General features: G+C 46.6%; 1 protein-coding gene across 1 annotated transcript in view; it reads right to left on the bottom strand.

Moving 5' to 3' along the window:
* The window catches only part of LOC100493956 (Fc receptor-like protein 5), a 52,818-nt gene that overhangs the window by 10,614 nt on the left and 24,489 nt on the right, over positions 1–17,715 (bottom strand). Inside the window, exon 6 of the mRNA XM_018096518.2 lies at positions 1,886–2,167. Coding sequence (XP_017952007.1) covers positions 1,886–2,167 — 282 coding nt within the window. The remainder of the gene's footprint in view (positions 1–1,885; positions 2,168–17,715) is intronic.

Here is a 17,715-nt window from a genome sequence, read left to right on the forward strand (position 1 = left end):
CAAAGGGCTTTTCTCCAAATTGAGGAATTTACACTACCACCTCTATTATCTTACCATAGAGGGCGAAAAATAGGTAGTGTGGTTACATCTGCTTGAATAAACCAGTGCAAGAAAAAGTATAATGCATTTTTAGGTTTAAAGGGTATGTTCAGCTTTCAGTACTGAGGTGATGTAGAGAGTGGTATTCTGAGACAGTTTGTTATTGGTCTTCATGTTTTATTATTTGTAGTTTTTAATAATTTCAGTTTTTGTTCAGCAGCTCTACCATTTGGAGCTCAGCAGCTGTTTGGTTGCTAGGATCCAAATTACCTTAGCAACCAGGGTGTGGTTTGAATGAAAGACTAATATATGAATAGGAAAGTATTTGAATAGAAAAATAAGGAATAAAAAGTAACAATGACAATAAAACTGGAGCCTCACAGAGCAATAGGGTTTGGCTGCCCAATTCGTTGTACATGAGACGTCACTCGCAGCGCACGTGTGACGCCCCTTCACCCAAAACCCGCAACCCCATACCCCCCAGCTCTGTTTCAATTTATATTGCACTTGAACGTACTGTGTGCCGCTTGTTCTTGTATGAAAGACTATATACTGTATATACAGTATATATATAAGTAGAACTGATGCAATTGTTTCTTAGATCTGATAGTCCCTTGCATTTAGTATTTATTGCCTAGTAACAATACTGGTTGTCTGATTCTGTACAGGCCCGGATTTGTGGCGAGGCCACAAAGGCCCGGGCCTAGGGCGGCACAAATTTAGGGGCGGCATGCCGCCCCGTAGCAACGAAATTTTGACGGTTTGCTCCCATATGGAGCAATGGGGATTTCTCCCCACTGCTCCGTATGGGAGTTAAATTCCTGCGCATGCGCTCTTGCGTCTATGCGACGCGGCCCGGGGGGGGGGGAATTTGATTGCGCATGCGCAGGGGGAGGAGGCCTAGGGGTGGCAGGATTTGAAATCCGGCGCTGATTCTGTATGCAGGTTATGGAATTATTACTATTTTATTAAAAGGATTATGTAGGGGATCAGAGAACTCTGTCCCCTGTTTCTCAGTCTGTGAGACTGCCCGGCTACAGACTGGGGAGGAACCCGATTGGCTGGATGCCCCAGTGCACTGTTGGGAGAGAGGTGTGCCTAGGTTTGGAGACAGAAATCAGTTTATATCAGTAAATTCGGTTTATAAAGGGAGCCCCTGTTGGTTTGACAGCTTTTGGAAGAGAGACCCAGAGTGAGTAGCCAGTGCCAATTGTGTGAGTTCAGACTGCAAAGAGAGAAGCCTGCTGAGCTGCTGGTGATTACAGAGGCCTCTGTGGAATCTCCATGTGTGTCCCCTGGTGGGAAGGGCAGGTATTTCTCACTTGCCTGCTACATGGGAGCAGCCACCTTTCCAAAGGGGAAGGTACTCTGGGGCAGGTAGCGCTACCTGGGGGGACTTAACAGCTCTTGGGGAAGGGACTGAACTGAATAAAAGGGTTTGGGTCTATCCGGATCCAAGTTGGGACGGGGCACCTACAGAGACTGGGCCAGGAGTGGATAGACTGCACGGATTCCTCAGGGCATGATAAGTTATCCTTGCTGCAAAGTGTGTGCTAATTATTTTTCCTAAAAAAATCCCCTTTATGTTTGTTTCTCAGTGTCCACTAGGGGGAGGCACTGCACTAAAATCCCAGTTCCCAGTATCTTTCACATATTGCAAAGAGAACTAAAAATCTCCTGTTTTAAGCAAATATACAGCCCAAAGAAGTGAGTGTGCCAAGAAAGGGTTACAATTGTATAAGTATTTCTAAGATGTAATGAAAATCTAGAGTGATGTACTGTGTGTGTGGGGACTTAGTTAACTCAATAAAGAAGAAAAAATACATTTCAATTATAGTCTACTCACCCTGTATGTGGATATGTGCCTCTCTGCTCCTCTTCCTCACACTGCCGGTTGGAGTTTGTACCTCACAGGTATATTTCCCAGAATCCTCCAGCTGAGCTGAGGGGACTCCATATTGGTTGGATAAACTGAATCCCTGCACATTGTGCCCATTTCTGTAGAAAGCAAACTGCAGCTCTGTAGTCTCTCTGTGTGGGCGGAGCTCTGTGTCACATGTTATGGTCATATGATCCCCTTCTGTCACCTGATCTGAACTCACTTTTAGTTGTGGGGGACTGAACAACTCTGTAACATAAAAAACTTTAGAACAAACCACATTAAATAATTATTAAACTATTCATACAAAGGCCCCTCTCTCTGTTTCCTGCCTTAAGAGAAATAGGAAAATATAATAAAATAGGGTGCAGATAGCAGTCAGTGTAAATTGTATTGTATATTGTCTTCCTGGCCGTGACACACAGCTGAGGAACCAGCTAACAAAGGCTTCCTTTTTAATATACACAATTCTAGTAATTTAACTACTGATGCATGGGCACTCAGGAAGATAATCAAAAGAGACATGAACATGAAATGGTAGACAAAGATCCAGGACCAGATTGTGATGTTGTGATGGCAGACTCTGTTAATGCCTTGAAGAGTGGCTTGGATGATTTCTTGAACAGGTATAATATTCAAGGCTATTGGGATACTAAAATCTACAATTTGTATTGATGTTGGTATAAATAGTTTATGCACAATATGTGAGTGTATAGATAGGTCAGGATAGGTTTAGGTGTGTGCTGGGGTTCACTTGAAACGGTTGAACTTGGTGGACTTTGGTCTTTTTTCAACCGAACTTAACTATGTAACTATGTAATAATATTAATTATTTGTTTAAAATGGAGTCTATGGAAAATGGCCTTCCCATAAAGCATAATTTTCTGCATAAGGGATTCCTGATAATGGATCCCATACCTGTATTTGCTATTGTATGTTCCCTGAGCTCAGATAAGCGACAGCAGCGCATCCCTGTACCAATAAGGATCACAGGCTCTGGGAGCAGTTGCTTTGGGGCTTTTGGCGGGTAAAGAGGCAAAACCATAAGCTGTAGCATTTCCAGCCAAATTCTTTGTTAGGCTTCAGTTCTGCTTTAAATTAAAAAAGGGACTTTGTGGATTTGATGTGTTTCCGAAAACTCTGTGAATTTTCCCCCTATCAGCAGAATGAATGGGATCATGTTGTGCATTGTGTCCCTCACTCCTGTCCAACTGCACTCAGTGCCCCATTGTGTCCCATCAGCTCTTACCTGTGACTGTAATGGTACGGTCGGCTGTGAGAGTAGTGACAGTTGTGTAGCAGTAATAACACATTTTTTTTTCACACCTGTATGTACCAGACGCAGTAACACCCACTCTCCCTATGTGTAACTCAGAGCCACTGACTGGGGACCCAATGGGCTTATTGTCCTTGTAAAATACTGGGTTCCATGCCCTATATTCAGGCCGACTGTGACACCTGAGAGACAGGGAGTCCCCTTCATGAACAGCAGGGGGCGCCTGCAGGATGAGCCAACCTGAAATAAAAGAAATAACACTGAATGATGTAAAGGGGATGGTAAAGGAAAAGTTGCCTTTAGTACTACAGTTTTATTAAGAAGCAGACAATAAGAATTCATTTATCAAGAACCATTTTTTTGCTATTCTGCCTTTGTTAGTTTGACATTTCAGATGTGAGTTTAAAGGACATGTCAACCTCAAAAATAATTATTGCCTAATAAAAGAAAATAAAAGTTATGTGTCTGTAATTGCTATTGAAAGCAGCATTTGCTGAACTCCTGGTTGTTTTAGTTGGTTCAGGAGTCAGGGCTGTGTTACATTGTTTCAGGGGTCAGTCTCCCCCAGTGAGTCAGGTCTGTCAGGCTGTTGCCTTGTGTTACATTGTTTCAGGGGTCAGTCTCCCCCAGCGAGTCAGGTCTGTCAGGCTGCTGCCTTGTGTTACATTGTTTCAGGGGTCAGTCTCCCCCAGTGAGTCAGGTCTGTCAGGCTGCTGCCTTGTGTTACACTGTTTCAGGGGTCAGTCTCCCCCAGCGAGTCAGGTCTGTCAGGCTGCTGCCTTGTGTTACACTGTTTCAGGGGTCAGTCTCCCCCAGTGAGTCAGGTCTGTCAGGCTGCTGCCTTGTGTTACACTGTTTCAGGGGTCAGTCTCCCCCAGTGAGTCAGGTCTGTCAGGCTGCTGCCTTGTGTTACACTGTTTCAGGGGTCAGTCTCCCCCAGTGAGTCAGGTCTGTCAGGCTGCTGCCTTGTGTTACACTGTTTCAGGGGTCAGTCTCCCCCAGCGAGTCAGGTCTGTCAGGCTGCTGCCTTGTGTTACACTGTTTCAGGGGTCAGTCTCCCCCAGCGAGTCAGGTCTGTCAGGCTGCTGCCTTGTGTTACACTGTTTCAGGGGTCAGTCTCCCCCAGTGAGTCAGGTCTGTCAGGCTGCTGCCTTGTGTTACACTGTTTCAGGGGTCAGTCTCCCCCAGTGAGTCAGGTCTGTCAGGCTGCTGCCTTGTGTTACAGTGTTTCAGGGGTCAGTCTCCCCCAGCGAGTCAGGTCTGTCAGGCTGCTGCCTTGTGTTACAGTGTTTCAGGGATCAGTCTCCCCCAGCGAGTCAGGTCTGTCAGGCTGCTGCCTTGTGTTACATTGTTTCAGGGGTCAGTCTCCCCAGTGAGTCAGGTCTGTCAGGCTGCTGCCTTGTGTTACACTGTTTCAGGGGTCAGTTTCCCCCAGTGAGTCAGGTCTGTCAGGCTGCTGCCTTGTGTTACACTGTTTCAGGGGTCAGTTTCCCCCAGTGAGTCAGGTCTGTCAGGCTGCTGCCTTGTGTTACAGTGTTTCAGGGGTCAGTCTCCCCCAGTGAGTCAGGTCTGTCAGGCTGCTGCCTTGTGTTACACTGTTTCAGGGGTCAGTCTCCCCCAGTGAGTCAGGTCTGTCAGGCTGCTGCCTTGTGTTACACTGTTTCAGGGGTCAGTCTCCCCCAGTGAGTCAGGTCTGTCAGGCTGCTGCCTTGTGTTACAGTGTTTCAGGGGTCAGTCTCCCCCAGTGAGTCAGGTCTGTCAGGCTGCTGCCTTTGTGTTACAGTGTTTCAGGGGTCGGTCTCCCCCAGCGAGTCAGGTCTGTCAGGCTGCTGCCTTTGTGTTACAGTGTTTCAGGGGTCGGTCTCCCCCAGCGAGTCAGGTCTGTCAGGCTGCTGCCTTTGTGTTACAGTGTTTCAGGGGTCGGTCTCCCCCAGCGAGTCAGGTCTGTCAGGCTGCTGCCTTGTGTTACAGTGTTTCAGGGGTCAGTTTCCCCCAGTGAGTCAGGTCTGTCAGGCTGCTGCCTTGTGTTACACTGTTTCAGGGGTCAGTCTCCCCCAGCGAGTCAGGTCTGTCAGGCTGCTGCCTTGTGTTACAGTGTTTCAGGGGTCAGTTTCCCCCAGCGAGTCAGGTCTGTCAGGCTGCTGCCTTGTGTTACAGTGTTTCAGGGGTCAGTCTCCCCCAGCGAGTCAGGTCTGTCAGGCTGCTGCCCTGTGTTACATTGTTTCAGGGGTCGGTCTCCCCCAGTGAGTCAGGTCTGTCAGGCTGCTGCCTTGTGTTACAGTGTTTCAGGGGTCAGTCTCCCCCAGCGAGTCAGGTCTGTCAGGCTGCTGCCTTGTGTTACAAGTCAAAATTTTTTTTAAATTTGTAATGAATGTAAGTAGCTTAGAATTATCTTTTCTTTTATTAGGCAAAAAATTATATTTTGGGTTGACTTGTTCTTTAACTTTGCAACCAAATAAATCCAGATGGTAGATCATATTTTTTTTAATGTTACTTAGTTCATTAAGGGCTTCTTATTCATCTTACGTCTTTCATCCAAACTGCTTCCTGGTTGCTAGGGTAAATTGGACCTTTTTGTCGAAATACCAAAATTATATATATATAACATTTAAGTGACGGCTAGTAGATCTTATCTAAGAGATTCTCAAGATTTTTTACTCAAATTGCCTGCAATAGGTTCCATTAAATGGGAAGTGCTATTGGCCAGTCTTGATGTATCTAGTCTTTATACCTCTGTACCCCATGGGGCAGGCATACAGGGCAGCACCAAACTACTGTGCCTCAGGGCTGTATACTCCAACCCAGGTTGGTTTGTGTATGGGACTATTGAAATATATTCTTTACAACATTTATTTCAGATTCCATGGATCTATCTGTGTCTTCTGGACCACAATGGGCTCTTCCATATCCCTTTCTTCTGCCAATGCAGATATGTGCTCTTTTGAGGACAAACATGTCTATACTGATATAAGCTGTAAAGGTTTGGCTGCCGTAGTACAGTTTATTAGCAATGTGGGTGCTGTACAAATGGGATATTTAGGGCTCCTTGTGACCTACTGGGCAACATAAAAATATTCATTTATAGGGTCTCTGAAAAGAAGGTGCTCGGTACCACTGTATCCAGGGTCAGACTGGGCCGACAGGGCACCAGGAAAAAACCCAGTGAGCCCTGGCCCTTGTGTGCCCCATGGCCTCTGCCTACCCAGTCTGCTGGCTCTGCCAACTTCACTCACCAGCACATCTCCCCCATCATGGCTGCAAGGAGGAAGTGCAGATGGTGGGTGGGTTATGTTTCCCATGTGTCCCTTATTGGAAAGATTGGTTACAGGAAAGATCTAAGAGTTGAGATCTGATTAACTCACCAGAACTTACATCCAATCTGAAATTGTCACTTCTCTCACTGGCACCGGCCTGGCACTGGTAATCCCCCCTGTCTGTCACTCCTGTAAGGCTCTGCTCATCCCCACGTATCCAGTATCCATCCCTGTACCAGGAATATCCCAGGTTCCCTTGGGCAGTAGGAGCCACATTACAGCTCAGAGTTACAGACTCCCCTGGGAATATTGGGGTCCAGTTTGGGGAGAGGGAAATCACAGGTCTCACAGCAGCTCCTACAGACACACACACAAATACATTTATTTATAGGAACCTGTTATGGGCACCATCTAGATCACAATAATCTTTGGAAGGGCCCAGCACAGACAGCAATCCTGCACACACTCCCTCTTATCCCCTCCACTTGTGTGCGCTGTAGCAGGGCCCACATTTTAAAGATATACAGTAACTAGGGAAGGGGTTTTTTGTGTAATTGATCCTGCTGTCTGAGCCGTCCTGTTGCTATGCTAGACCATGAGGTCTGCTTCCTCTATAGTTACACAGCTGGCATTTAAATAGCTACGTTTTTTTATACTTATTCAGTTCCATTGCAGTCAGGGCACTGCCTGTGCTTATGGGGAGGGGGGTACTTACTGTTCCCTCAGGCAGAAGTGCAAGAGCCTGTCGGTTAGTACTCGGGCACAGAGGGAATGCCCTGACACCTAATTTTCATGTCTGATTGATGTACAAGTTAGGGGACGGGCAGAGCTGCAGTAATGGGGACAGCCACAGGCAGGGCAGAGACCTGGGCAACTTAATATTTGGAGTAAGACAGACTACGGAGTGCAAAAATAAAGGGTTAAATCTGTTTTATACCCTTTACACACTGCCTTCCCAGACATAAATGACTCCTTATATTCTTGTGTGTTTGCGGTTCCTACAGTTGACAGTACTGACAGTAACAGGCCTTACCTGCAGTGTCCGTGCAAATAACTGTAAATACAAACAGAAAGACTGCTGAAAATTGTTATGCATTGTAATATATATATATATATATAAACAAGAAAAGGCGGCACAAAAAAGTGCAAAAAGGTATATTCAGTTCATAATAATAAAAACATCTTATATGTAGTGAGATTTCGGGCAAGCCATGTGCCTTTATTAAGTTCAAACAAACAGTAATGCAGGTGCAATTCTCCCATTAAGTAGTCGAATACAGGAAGTGACACGATAGATGATACCTTGGCAACGGCTATAAACAATCCATTATATCCACCCACACTCCCTGCATGTGTAACTCTTTGCGCAAACAATTGGAACATAATATATACATTCATAAAAAAAAGATATAAATCATAGTCTTAAAGGAACAGTAACACCAAAAAATGAAAGTGTTTTCAAGTAATTAAAATATAACGTACAGTTGCCCTGCACTGGTAAAACTGGTAAGTTTGCAACAGAAACGCTACTATAGTTTATATAAATGAGCTGCTATGTCAACACGGGGGCAGCCATTGAAGCTGGGAAAAAGGAGAAAAGGCACAGGCACATCGCAGATAACAGATAAGCTTTGTAGAATTTAATGGGGTTTTATCTGTTATCTGCTAAGTAACCTGTGCCTTTTCTCCTGTAAATGGCTGCCCCCGTGGCTACACAAAAGCTTTACTTATATAAACTATAGTTGTCTTTCTAAGGAAAACACACCAGTTGTACCAGTGCAGGGCAGCATTACATTATATAGTAATTACTTTTATACACTTTCATTTTTTGGTGTTACTGTCCCTTTAAGGTCCCCATACACGGGCCAATAGAAGCTGCCGATATCGGTCCCTTGGACCGACTCGGCAGCTTATTGGCCCGTGTAGGGGCAGAAACGATCGGACTGGCCGACCGATATCTAGCCTGAAATTGGGCAGATATCGGTCGGCCAGGTTAGAAAATCCCGTCAGATCGGGGACCGCATTGGCTCGTTGATGCGGTCCCCGAACCGACTGTCCCATTGCCGTGTGCCCCAGGGCCAAACGATCGAATTCACCTACATGCCTCCCCGATATTGCCACCCGTAGGTGGGGATATCGGGTGAAGATCCGCGCGCTTGGCGACATCGCCAAGCGAGCGGATCTGCCCGTGTATGGCCACCTTTAGTCATAGAACTACACATTTATCGCAATGTGGACTTCACTATATGCGGCAAACTGGCGGCTGCATCACTCTGGGGCCAACACAGACTTGAATAAATCCCACTGCAAAGTCCATATTGTGTTGCCAAAAGCTCATTAACTGTACTTTTCTATAATTACCGCCTGCCTGAAGTAGGTGTTAATTTTCGCACAGACTAATGCGATATTTTGCGCGCCTAAGTGTTTCTGAATCATGCGTTAGTATTCTTTTCCTGTCCCCTGTTTCTCAGTCTGTGATCTCCTCCAGGCTAGCTACAGCCTGGGGAGGGATCCGGTTGGCTGGCTGCCCCAGTGCATGTCTGGGAGAGGTGTGCCTAAGCTTTGGAGCCAAAAATCTAGGGGCGGGCCCAGCAGTTTATAAACGGAGCCCCTGCTGTTGTTTGCCAGTTCAGAGAGAGAGACCCAGAGTGAGCAGTCAGTAAAAGTGTGTGTTCAGACTGAAAAGGATAAAAGTCTGCTGGGCTGCCAGGGAGTAAAAGTCCTCTGTGGTATCTCTTGTGTGTGTCCCCTGGTGGTGAGGGCAGGTATTGCTCATTTGCCTGCTACATGGGAGCAGCCACCTTTATAAAGGGAAGGTACTCTGGGGCAGGTAGTGCTACCTGGGGGGAAAAAAGAGCTCTTGGGGAAGGCATACCCCCCAACCGTCCCGCTTTTTGCGGGACTGTCCCGGATTTAATAGCGCATCCTGCTGTCCTGGATAGTTTAAGGAATGTCCCGCATTTCCGGGACAGCGGGATGCGCTGACTCGTTCTTGTGCGGCTCTGCTTCATTTTTGGCTGCGACAGGCCCTTTTATAAGGTTGCGCCTGACGTCACATGTACGCACCGGGCGCAACCTTATAAAAGGGCCTGTCACTGCCTCGGAAGAAGCAGAGCCGGAACGGCGGCGGTGGTGGTCAGTAAAAGGGGGCTACTCTCAACGGGGGCTACTCTCAACGGGGGCTACTGTCAACGGGGGCTACTGTCAACTGGGGCTACTGTCAATGGGGGGCAGTTGGGGGCTCTGTGTATAGGGGCTACTGTCAACGGGGGCAATTGGGGGCTCTGTGTATGGGGGCTACTGTCAACGGGGGCAATTGGGGGCTCTGTGTATGGGGGCTATTGTCAATGGGGGCAATTGGGGGCTCTGTGTATGGGGGCTACTGTCAATGGGGGCAATTGGGGGCTCTGTGTATGGGGGCTACTGTCAACGGGGGCAATTGGGGGCTCTGTGTATGGGGGCTACTGTCAACGGGGCAATTGGGGGCTCTGTGTATGGGGGCTACTGCCAACGGGGGCAATTGGGGGCACTGTGTATGGGGCTACTGTCAACGGGGGCAATTGGGGGCTCTGTGTATGGGGGCTACTGTCAATGGGGGCAATTGGGGGCTCTGTCTATGGGGGCACTGTGTATGGGGGCTACTGTCAACAGGGGCAATTGGGGGCTCTGTCTATGGGGGCTACTGTCAACGGGGGCAATTGGGGGCACTGTGTATGGGGGGTACTGTCAACGGGGCAATTGGGGGCACTGTGTATGGGGCTACTGTCAATGGGGGCAATTGGGGGCTCTGTGTATGGGGGCTACTGTCAAGGGGGGCAATTGGGGGCACTGTGTATGGGGGCTACTGTCAACGGGGGCAATTTGCAGGCTCTGTGTATGGGGGCTACTGTCAATGGGGGCAATTGGGGGCTCTGTCTATGGGGGCTACTGTCAACAGGGGCAATTGGGGGCTCTGTCTATGGGGGCTACTGTCAACGGGGGCAATTGGGGGCACTGTGTATGGGGGGTACTGTCAACGGGGGCAATTGGGGGCACTGTGTATGGGGGCTACTTTCTATAGGGGCAATTGGGGGCACTTTATATGGGGGCACTGTGTATGGGGGCTACTGTCTGTGGGGCAATTGGGGGCACTGATATGGGGTCAATTGGGGGCACTGTGGGGGGGTAAAACTGGTACATAGTATTTCCTTAGGTAGTACAGTATGAAGGTATAACACATTTTGCATCTGATCCCACCATTTGAACTATATTAAAGGAATATTTTTTGGAAAAAATGGGGTGTGGCAATTAGGGCATGGCTATAAAAGTGGGTGTGGCCAAAAATTTGCCGCGCTACGCGCACAAAATCTTTTTGTCCCTCTTTTTATTTTTCAAATGTTGGGAGGTATGGGAAGGGACTGAACTAACCTAAGGGTTGTGGTTTATCCGAATCCAAGTGGGGACTGAGCATCTATAGAGACTGTCTGTGCCAGCTGTGGATAAACTACATCGGTTCCTCAGAGCAGGATAAGCAGTTATACATAAAGTTGTTAACTTCCAACTCCAACAGTTATATAAAGTTTAACATTTCTGCAAAAGCTGTGTGTGATTATTTCCTGGTGGAAATCCCCTAGAGGTGTGTTCCTCAGTGTCCACTAGGTGGAGGCACTGCGCTGTTCCCAGTTCCTAGTATCAATATCACCTTGAGAAAACATATCTCCTGACATAAAGCGCAATATTAAGTGAATGTGCCAACCGGCCTCCCTAACTTCAATCTCTCCCCCCTACAGTCTATATTAAACACTGCTGCCAGAATTCTCCTCCTCTCATCCAGGAGAGTTCAGTCCCTTCCCCTGCAAAAGTCCTTATCGTGGCTTCCTATCAAACAAAGAATATCCTACAAACTTCTTCTCTTAACCTTCCCCCCCTCTGCTCCTCACTACATCTCTTCCCTTGTGTCTCCGTACGTTCCTGGCCGACCCCTCTGCTCCTCACTACATCTCTTCCCTTGTGTCTCCGTACGTTCCTGGCCAACTCCTCTGCTCCTCACTACATCTCTTCCCTTGTGTCTCCGTACGTTCCTGGCCGACCCCTCTGCTCCTCACTACATCTCTTCCCTGGTGTCTCCGTACGTTCCTGGCCGACCCCTCTGCTCCTCACTACATCTCTTCCCTGGTGTCTCCGTACGTTCCTAGCTGACTCCTCTGCTCCTCACTATATCTCTTCCCTTGTGTCTCCGTACGTTCCTGGCCGACCCCTCTGCTCCTCACTACATCTCTTCCCTGGTGTCTCCGTACGTTCCTGGCCGACCCCTCTGCTCCTCACTACATCTCTTCCCTGGTGTCTCCGTACGTTCCTAGCTGACTCCTCTGCTCCTCACTACATCTCTTCCCTGGTGTCTCCGTACGTTCCTGGCCGACTCCTCTGCTCCTCACTACATCTCTTCCCTGGTGTCTCCGTACGTTCCTGGCCAACTCCTCTGCTCCTCACTACATCTCTTCCCTTGTGTCTCCGTACGTTCCTGGCCGACCCCTCTGCTCCTCACTACATCTCTTCCCTGGTGTCTCCGTACGTTCCTGGCCGACCCCTCTGCTCCTCACTACATCTCTTCCCTGGTGTCTCCGTACGTTCCTAGCTGACTCCTCTGCTCCTCACTATATCTCTTCCCTTGTGTCTCCGTACGTTCCTGGCCGACCCCTCTGCTCCTCACTACATCTCTTCCCTGGTGTCTCCGTACGTTCCTGGCCGACCCCTCTGCTCCTCACTACATCTCTTCCCTGGTGTCTCCGTACGTTCCTAGCTGACTCCTCTGCTCCTCACTACATCTCTTCCCTGGTGTCTCCGTACGTTCCTGGCTGACTCCTCTGCTCCTCACTACATCTCTTCCCTGGTGTCTCCGTACGTTCCTGGCCAACTCCTCTGCTCCTCACTACATCTCTTCCCTTGTGTCTCCGTACGTTCCTGGCCGACCCCTCTGCTCCTCACTACATCTCTTCCCTGGTGTCTCCGTACGTTCCTGGCCGACTCCTCTGCTCCTCACTACATCTCTTCCCTTGTGTCTCCGAACGTTCCTGGCCGACCCCTCTGCTCCTCACTACATCTCTTCCCTTGTGTCTCCGTACGTTCCTGGCCGACTCCTTCGTTCCTCGCAGAGCAATCGTTTGGTTGCGCCCCCCACTGCTACTGCTGTTTCCCGCCTTTACCCTTTCTGCCCTGCTGCCCCTCACATTGGGAATGCCCTCCCTGATTTCCTCCGGAGAGAATCCTCCCCCAGTCTTTTAAAAACTTAACTAAAAGACTCCCTATTGGAGCACTCACCCAGCACCTGATCTGGGAACTGGCACTTATATTGTAGTGTCACCCACTGTGACCTACAGCACTTATATTTGCCTATTTGTGTCTGTTAGTTACCCCTCCCATATAGATTGTAAGCTCTACAGGGCAGGGACCCCCATCCTCTTGTGTCTTTGACTCTTACCCTCCCATATAGATTGTAAGCTCTACGGGGCAGGGACCTCCATCCTCTTGTGTCTTTGACTCTTACCCTCCCATATAGATTGTAAGCTCTACGGGGCAGGGACCTCCATCCTCTTGTGTCTTTGACTCTTAACTTAATGCAACTGTATTTATCTTGTATTTATCTGTATTTATTGTTATACTGTGTATTTATCTATTATTATCTTAATAACCCCCTGTTTGTATTAATGAATTCTACTGTACAGCGCTGCGTACATAAGTAGCACTTTATAAATAAAAATATACATACATACATACAAGAAAGGGTTACATATTCATGAAATAAAACTGCAGCAAATTAAAAATTATTTTTACAATATACTGCTAACAACTCAATCTCTGCTTACATTGGGTCCTGGCACTAAAGGTCTTAGAAATGATTAAAGCTTTATATTGATGTTGCCTACAGGCAATTTTTGTACTGTAAATGCACATTTGTATATTTCCAGGAAAAAATAACCGTACAACTGTACATAACATATTTTTTAAGAAAAATGTTTTCTATTCAGTCTCTTCAAACGTCGTGCCTTGTACTGTGTGATTCCTATAAATAGTCGGCGCATTGTGCAAGTGTGAGGTTTGTGCAATAAAGCAAACGTGGGGCCCACGGGCTCTGAGCTCAGTTCCCTGGAACGGAAATAAAGTACATTCTGCAGAAGTCGGAGTGTGACAGACAGGATTCTGTACGGAGCTCATACAGGGGGAATATACTGTAGGTACAGATATAGAGAGATATATGGGGAATATATGGGTTATTTACATGAAAAAAATTTGCTCCATCTGTATCTTGTCCAACTACTGACATTATGGCAGCCGTCTCCTCTCTACTGTATCTGTGTGTCCCTGCTGCCCTACTGTGTGTGTGTGTGTGTGTGTTGTACTGTGTGAGTATAATGGGGCAGTCGGTCCTCAGTCACAGGAATAGCACCTTACACCCCATCTGATTGGTGCTTCAGGCAGAGGTTTCTGGGCTTATGTACCTGTGAGATAAGGTTGCCCCTCTCTCCCCATTGCCCCACAGCACATAAACATGGCAGGGAAACATACAGTTCATGGGAACTATTCATAAACTCACTCACTCCTTGTCCTTCTCTCTCTCTCACTGACCCCCAGTCCCCCCAAATATCTGCCCCATCCCCCTGTCTACTGGCTTCTCTTATCAGTAATATACACACGGGGGCAGCTGAGTTATTTTCTGCCCATATTATCCCACAACCCACTCACTGTACCCCAGTGCAGATACAGTTCCCCCCTACTGCCACTGGCTACAATGGAGGGGGCACCTCAGTGTGATATGAACCCCAATAAATAGGTTCCCACAGCTCCCAGTTATGTGCAGTAGCTCCGGCTCTATCCGTACATATCTGTGTGGGATCCCTTATACTGGATAAATATATCATTATAGGAACATATTGGGGTACAGAAGCGCTTGAGCTGATAAGAGACTAATGGAATGAATGGTACTTACAGAGTAAAGGCATCAGTACCAGGGCGGCCATGGTGTTTGCTGCCGGCACATACTCACATATGTTTTATTATTAGAAAAGAAGAAGTTATTATTGAGCTTCCTGTTATTTTTTTCTAATTAATATATAAAACTTTATTTCAATAAATTTTTAGTGGAAAGGTGCCAGTGCCTCAAACTGTGCAAAGTGCAAAATAAGCTGCATAATTTACCATGTTTTTTTATACAATAAATTGTTTCCCCAGAATTCCTTGTAGTTGAGATTTCAGGCAAAGATATTTGCTGACATGTAAATGGAATGCAACTGTGGGAGATATATATATATATTTATATAATGTACATAAAGGTGTTGGGGAGAAGTTTCCCATTAAAAGCTTTTCAGCAATATAAACCTGTATATACTCATAGATATAATTTCCAGTGTCCCATTACCAGCACTTAATAAGTGGGTTGTTATTAACCCACCAACAATGCTCTCAGTCTGTTTTATACCTATTAAATCAGTCCCTCCTCTGTCCCTCTGATCAGTTTTCTGAAGGGATGGGAGGGGCCTATTTCCTGTATGCTGACATCATCACTGCCAGGCTTTGCCCTTACTTTTTTCCTATTGGACCAATTCATTGGTTGCTTGTGCACAGTTGCATAAACTAAAAGGTCATTGGTTAATTGCTCCCTTGCAATGGCACAGGCACACAGACTCATATACACATATCACATATCTAACATACTGTTATATTAGATTGGCAGCTCTCTGTTACAGGCACAGGAAGCAGTGTCAGACTGACAGGAGACACAGCCAATAGGAGTTAAGCCTGCTGCCAGTACTGTGTGTGACATCATATAAGAAAGTAATAAAGCAACTGTAGTGTTTATAGGGGTCACTGACCCCCCCCCCCCCCCACCCAGCACAGGGTCTATGCAGGAGTGGAGGATCAGCAGAGGGATAATATCTCTTCAACTGCACATTTTGTTCTATTAATGTGAACTGTTAGATTAGTTACTGTTGTACAAAGGGGAGCAACCCCATTAAGCCAGAGACTGATACAGTAAATCCCTACCTGGGGTTTGGGTGCCACCTGGCCGGTAACCATGATGCTAGGTGCCAATGTTACTAATGGGGAAGAATGATGAAAATATAGGTAGGCCGGAATTGTTTCCAGAAAAGGTGGCCCCTACCTGGGGTAAATATGCCTTTTAAGTATTGTAACGTATATTTAGGATAATAAACAGGGGCAGAACATTGCTATAAATTCTCTCAGTCGTATATTTTCTATTCTAGAGGCTCCGCCCAGCACGGCCCATACCTGCTGCTTCTTTATCATGTGGCGCTGCTTATATACACGCCCAAACCATGCAATCACACTAAATAGGTTAAAGGCCGATGACTAAACCCAATGGTTGCTAAATTGGGTATATATTATTGTAATAAATAGTGCCAATATTTTAGCAGTTTTCTAAGAATCACAGAATTATATAGAAATGACAGAATGTTCCAATCTGCACGGGAGCCACGCACCAACCTACACTCACTCACCTCACTCACCAATAAAACTGCATGACGGTATCATTGTTGGAATGATAATGGCCACAGCTTTATTTGAGAATACAACGGTGCAAAACATCAAATACAATTGGTAAACATGTATAATCAGAACCAGACATCAATGCAACAAGTACAAACCATTACAGTACCCAGAGCCCTGACTCCCGAGCCCCTTGTCAGTCTGCCCTTCCACAGCCACCCTGAGCCCCCATATCCTCCAGCCGCCAGATTCCTATCTCAGACGGTACCTGCCGCCAATCCGGAACCCCTCTGGTCCCCTTTCTCTATTAGTTCAGGGCCCACCCAACTCTTTATAGCGCCTTTTTAGTACTCCAATGGCCACCTCCTTAGGGGTTAAAACATCCACTCTCCCTACTCTGGCCTACCAGAACATATTTACCCCAGCAGACTGACAAGGACCCACCAAAGCTGTGACAACTACCATGACGCAGCTACTTACCTGCTCCTCCCCCCAATTCCCTGGCTAGGTAACTAAAACTAGTGTACCCCTTATCCCTCCAAGGCCACATATGTGACAACTAGCAAACAACAAAGGAAAACCAATAAATCCACTCCAACTAGGGGAGGGTGTGCGGGGACCTTTCCTTTGTGCTATCCACACAAAATGGTGGCTAGCTAACCCTCCCCTCTCCTATATGCCCTCTCTACCCCGCCTCCTCTAAGCCCCCCCTTTTATTATTGCTGCCCTATCCCCGCTAGTGATGCTGAGCTGGGTCATGCAGCCCCTCCTCCAACCCTGCTGCTCCGGGGATAACATTACTTACATGTTAGTTCTGGTTTTAAGTCCATAAAATTGTTTTATTTCTGTCCCTCCCTTTAATGAATCATTTCCCACCTCACCTGCAGGAAGGTTATTCCATGTATTTATCACTATCCCATAGTTATATAGTTAGGGGTATGTTTACTTAGACTGGAGAAAAATATCACCGGTGATGTTGCCTGTAACAGCCAATCAGATCTTTGCTCTTGATTTGTAACTTGTAGGTGACTGTTCAAATCTAATTGCTGATTGGTTGCTATGGGCAACATCACGGATGATATTTATCTCCAGTCTTAGTAAACACACCCTATAATTTGTGTTACAAAAAAAGACTATCCATTGAGTTTGACCCTTCCATATATTCCCTCCCCCGGCATATCATAGTTAATATTTGTTCCTTTCCTTTTGACCCTTGAATTAAGCCATTTTCTGCTTCTGGCAATCCCTCCCCCACCTGAATCCCCTTCATATATTATACTTCATACCATCCCCTCTATTCCTTCCAAGCTGTACATGCATTGGCATCATTCTGGGCATACACATTGTTTAGAGCGTGAATGGTTTTAGTTACCCTTCTCTGGTCATTTTCTGTTTAATCAATAACTTTCACTGACATAGCCGCCATATTGAATTTAGAACCTAGAAATCAGTCAGTATCTGTGATCTTCAGCATGCAAGGGACTCTGTAACATTAAGGTTATATAAACAGGTACTTGATGATCCCAGAATCCTATTGTTCATGTAGATATTTTTATAAATACATGTTAATAATAATACCAATAAGAATAATAGTGAGAATTCCTGGTTCTGTTACATGTGAGTATTTGGTGGGGAACATTTTCATGGGAATGGTGGTAATGGATCATAAATCGAGGAACCTTTTCATGTAAGATTCAGACATGGAAGTCTCTAGAGAGATGTAGAACATTCTCCGTCTGCCCAGCTGTACTGTATGTTCTCATATCAAGTATAAATAAATCTAA

This window comes from Xenopus tropicalis, chromosome 8, assembly GCF_000004195.4.
Source record: "Xenopus tropicalis strain Nigerian chromosome 8, UCB_Xtro_10.0, whole genome shotgun sequence".
In the NCBI taxonomy this organism is placed as follows: Eukaryota; Metazoa; Chordata; class Amphibia; order Anura; family Pipidae; genus Xenopus; species Xenopus tropicalis.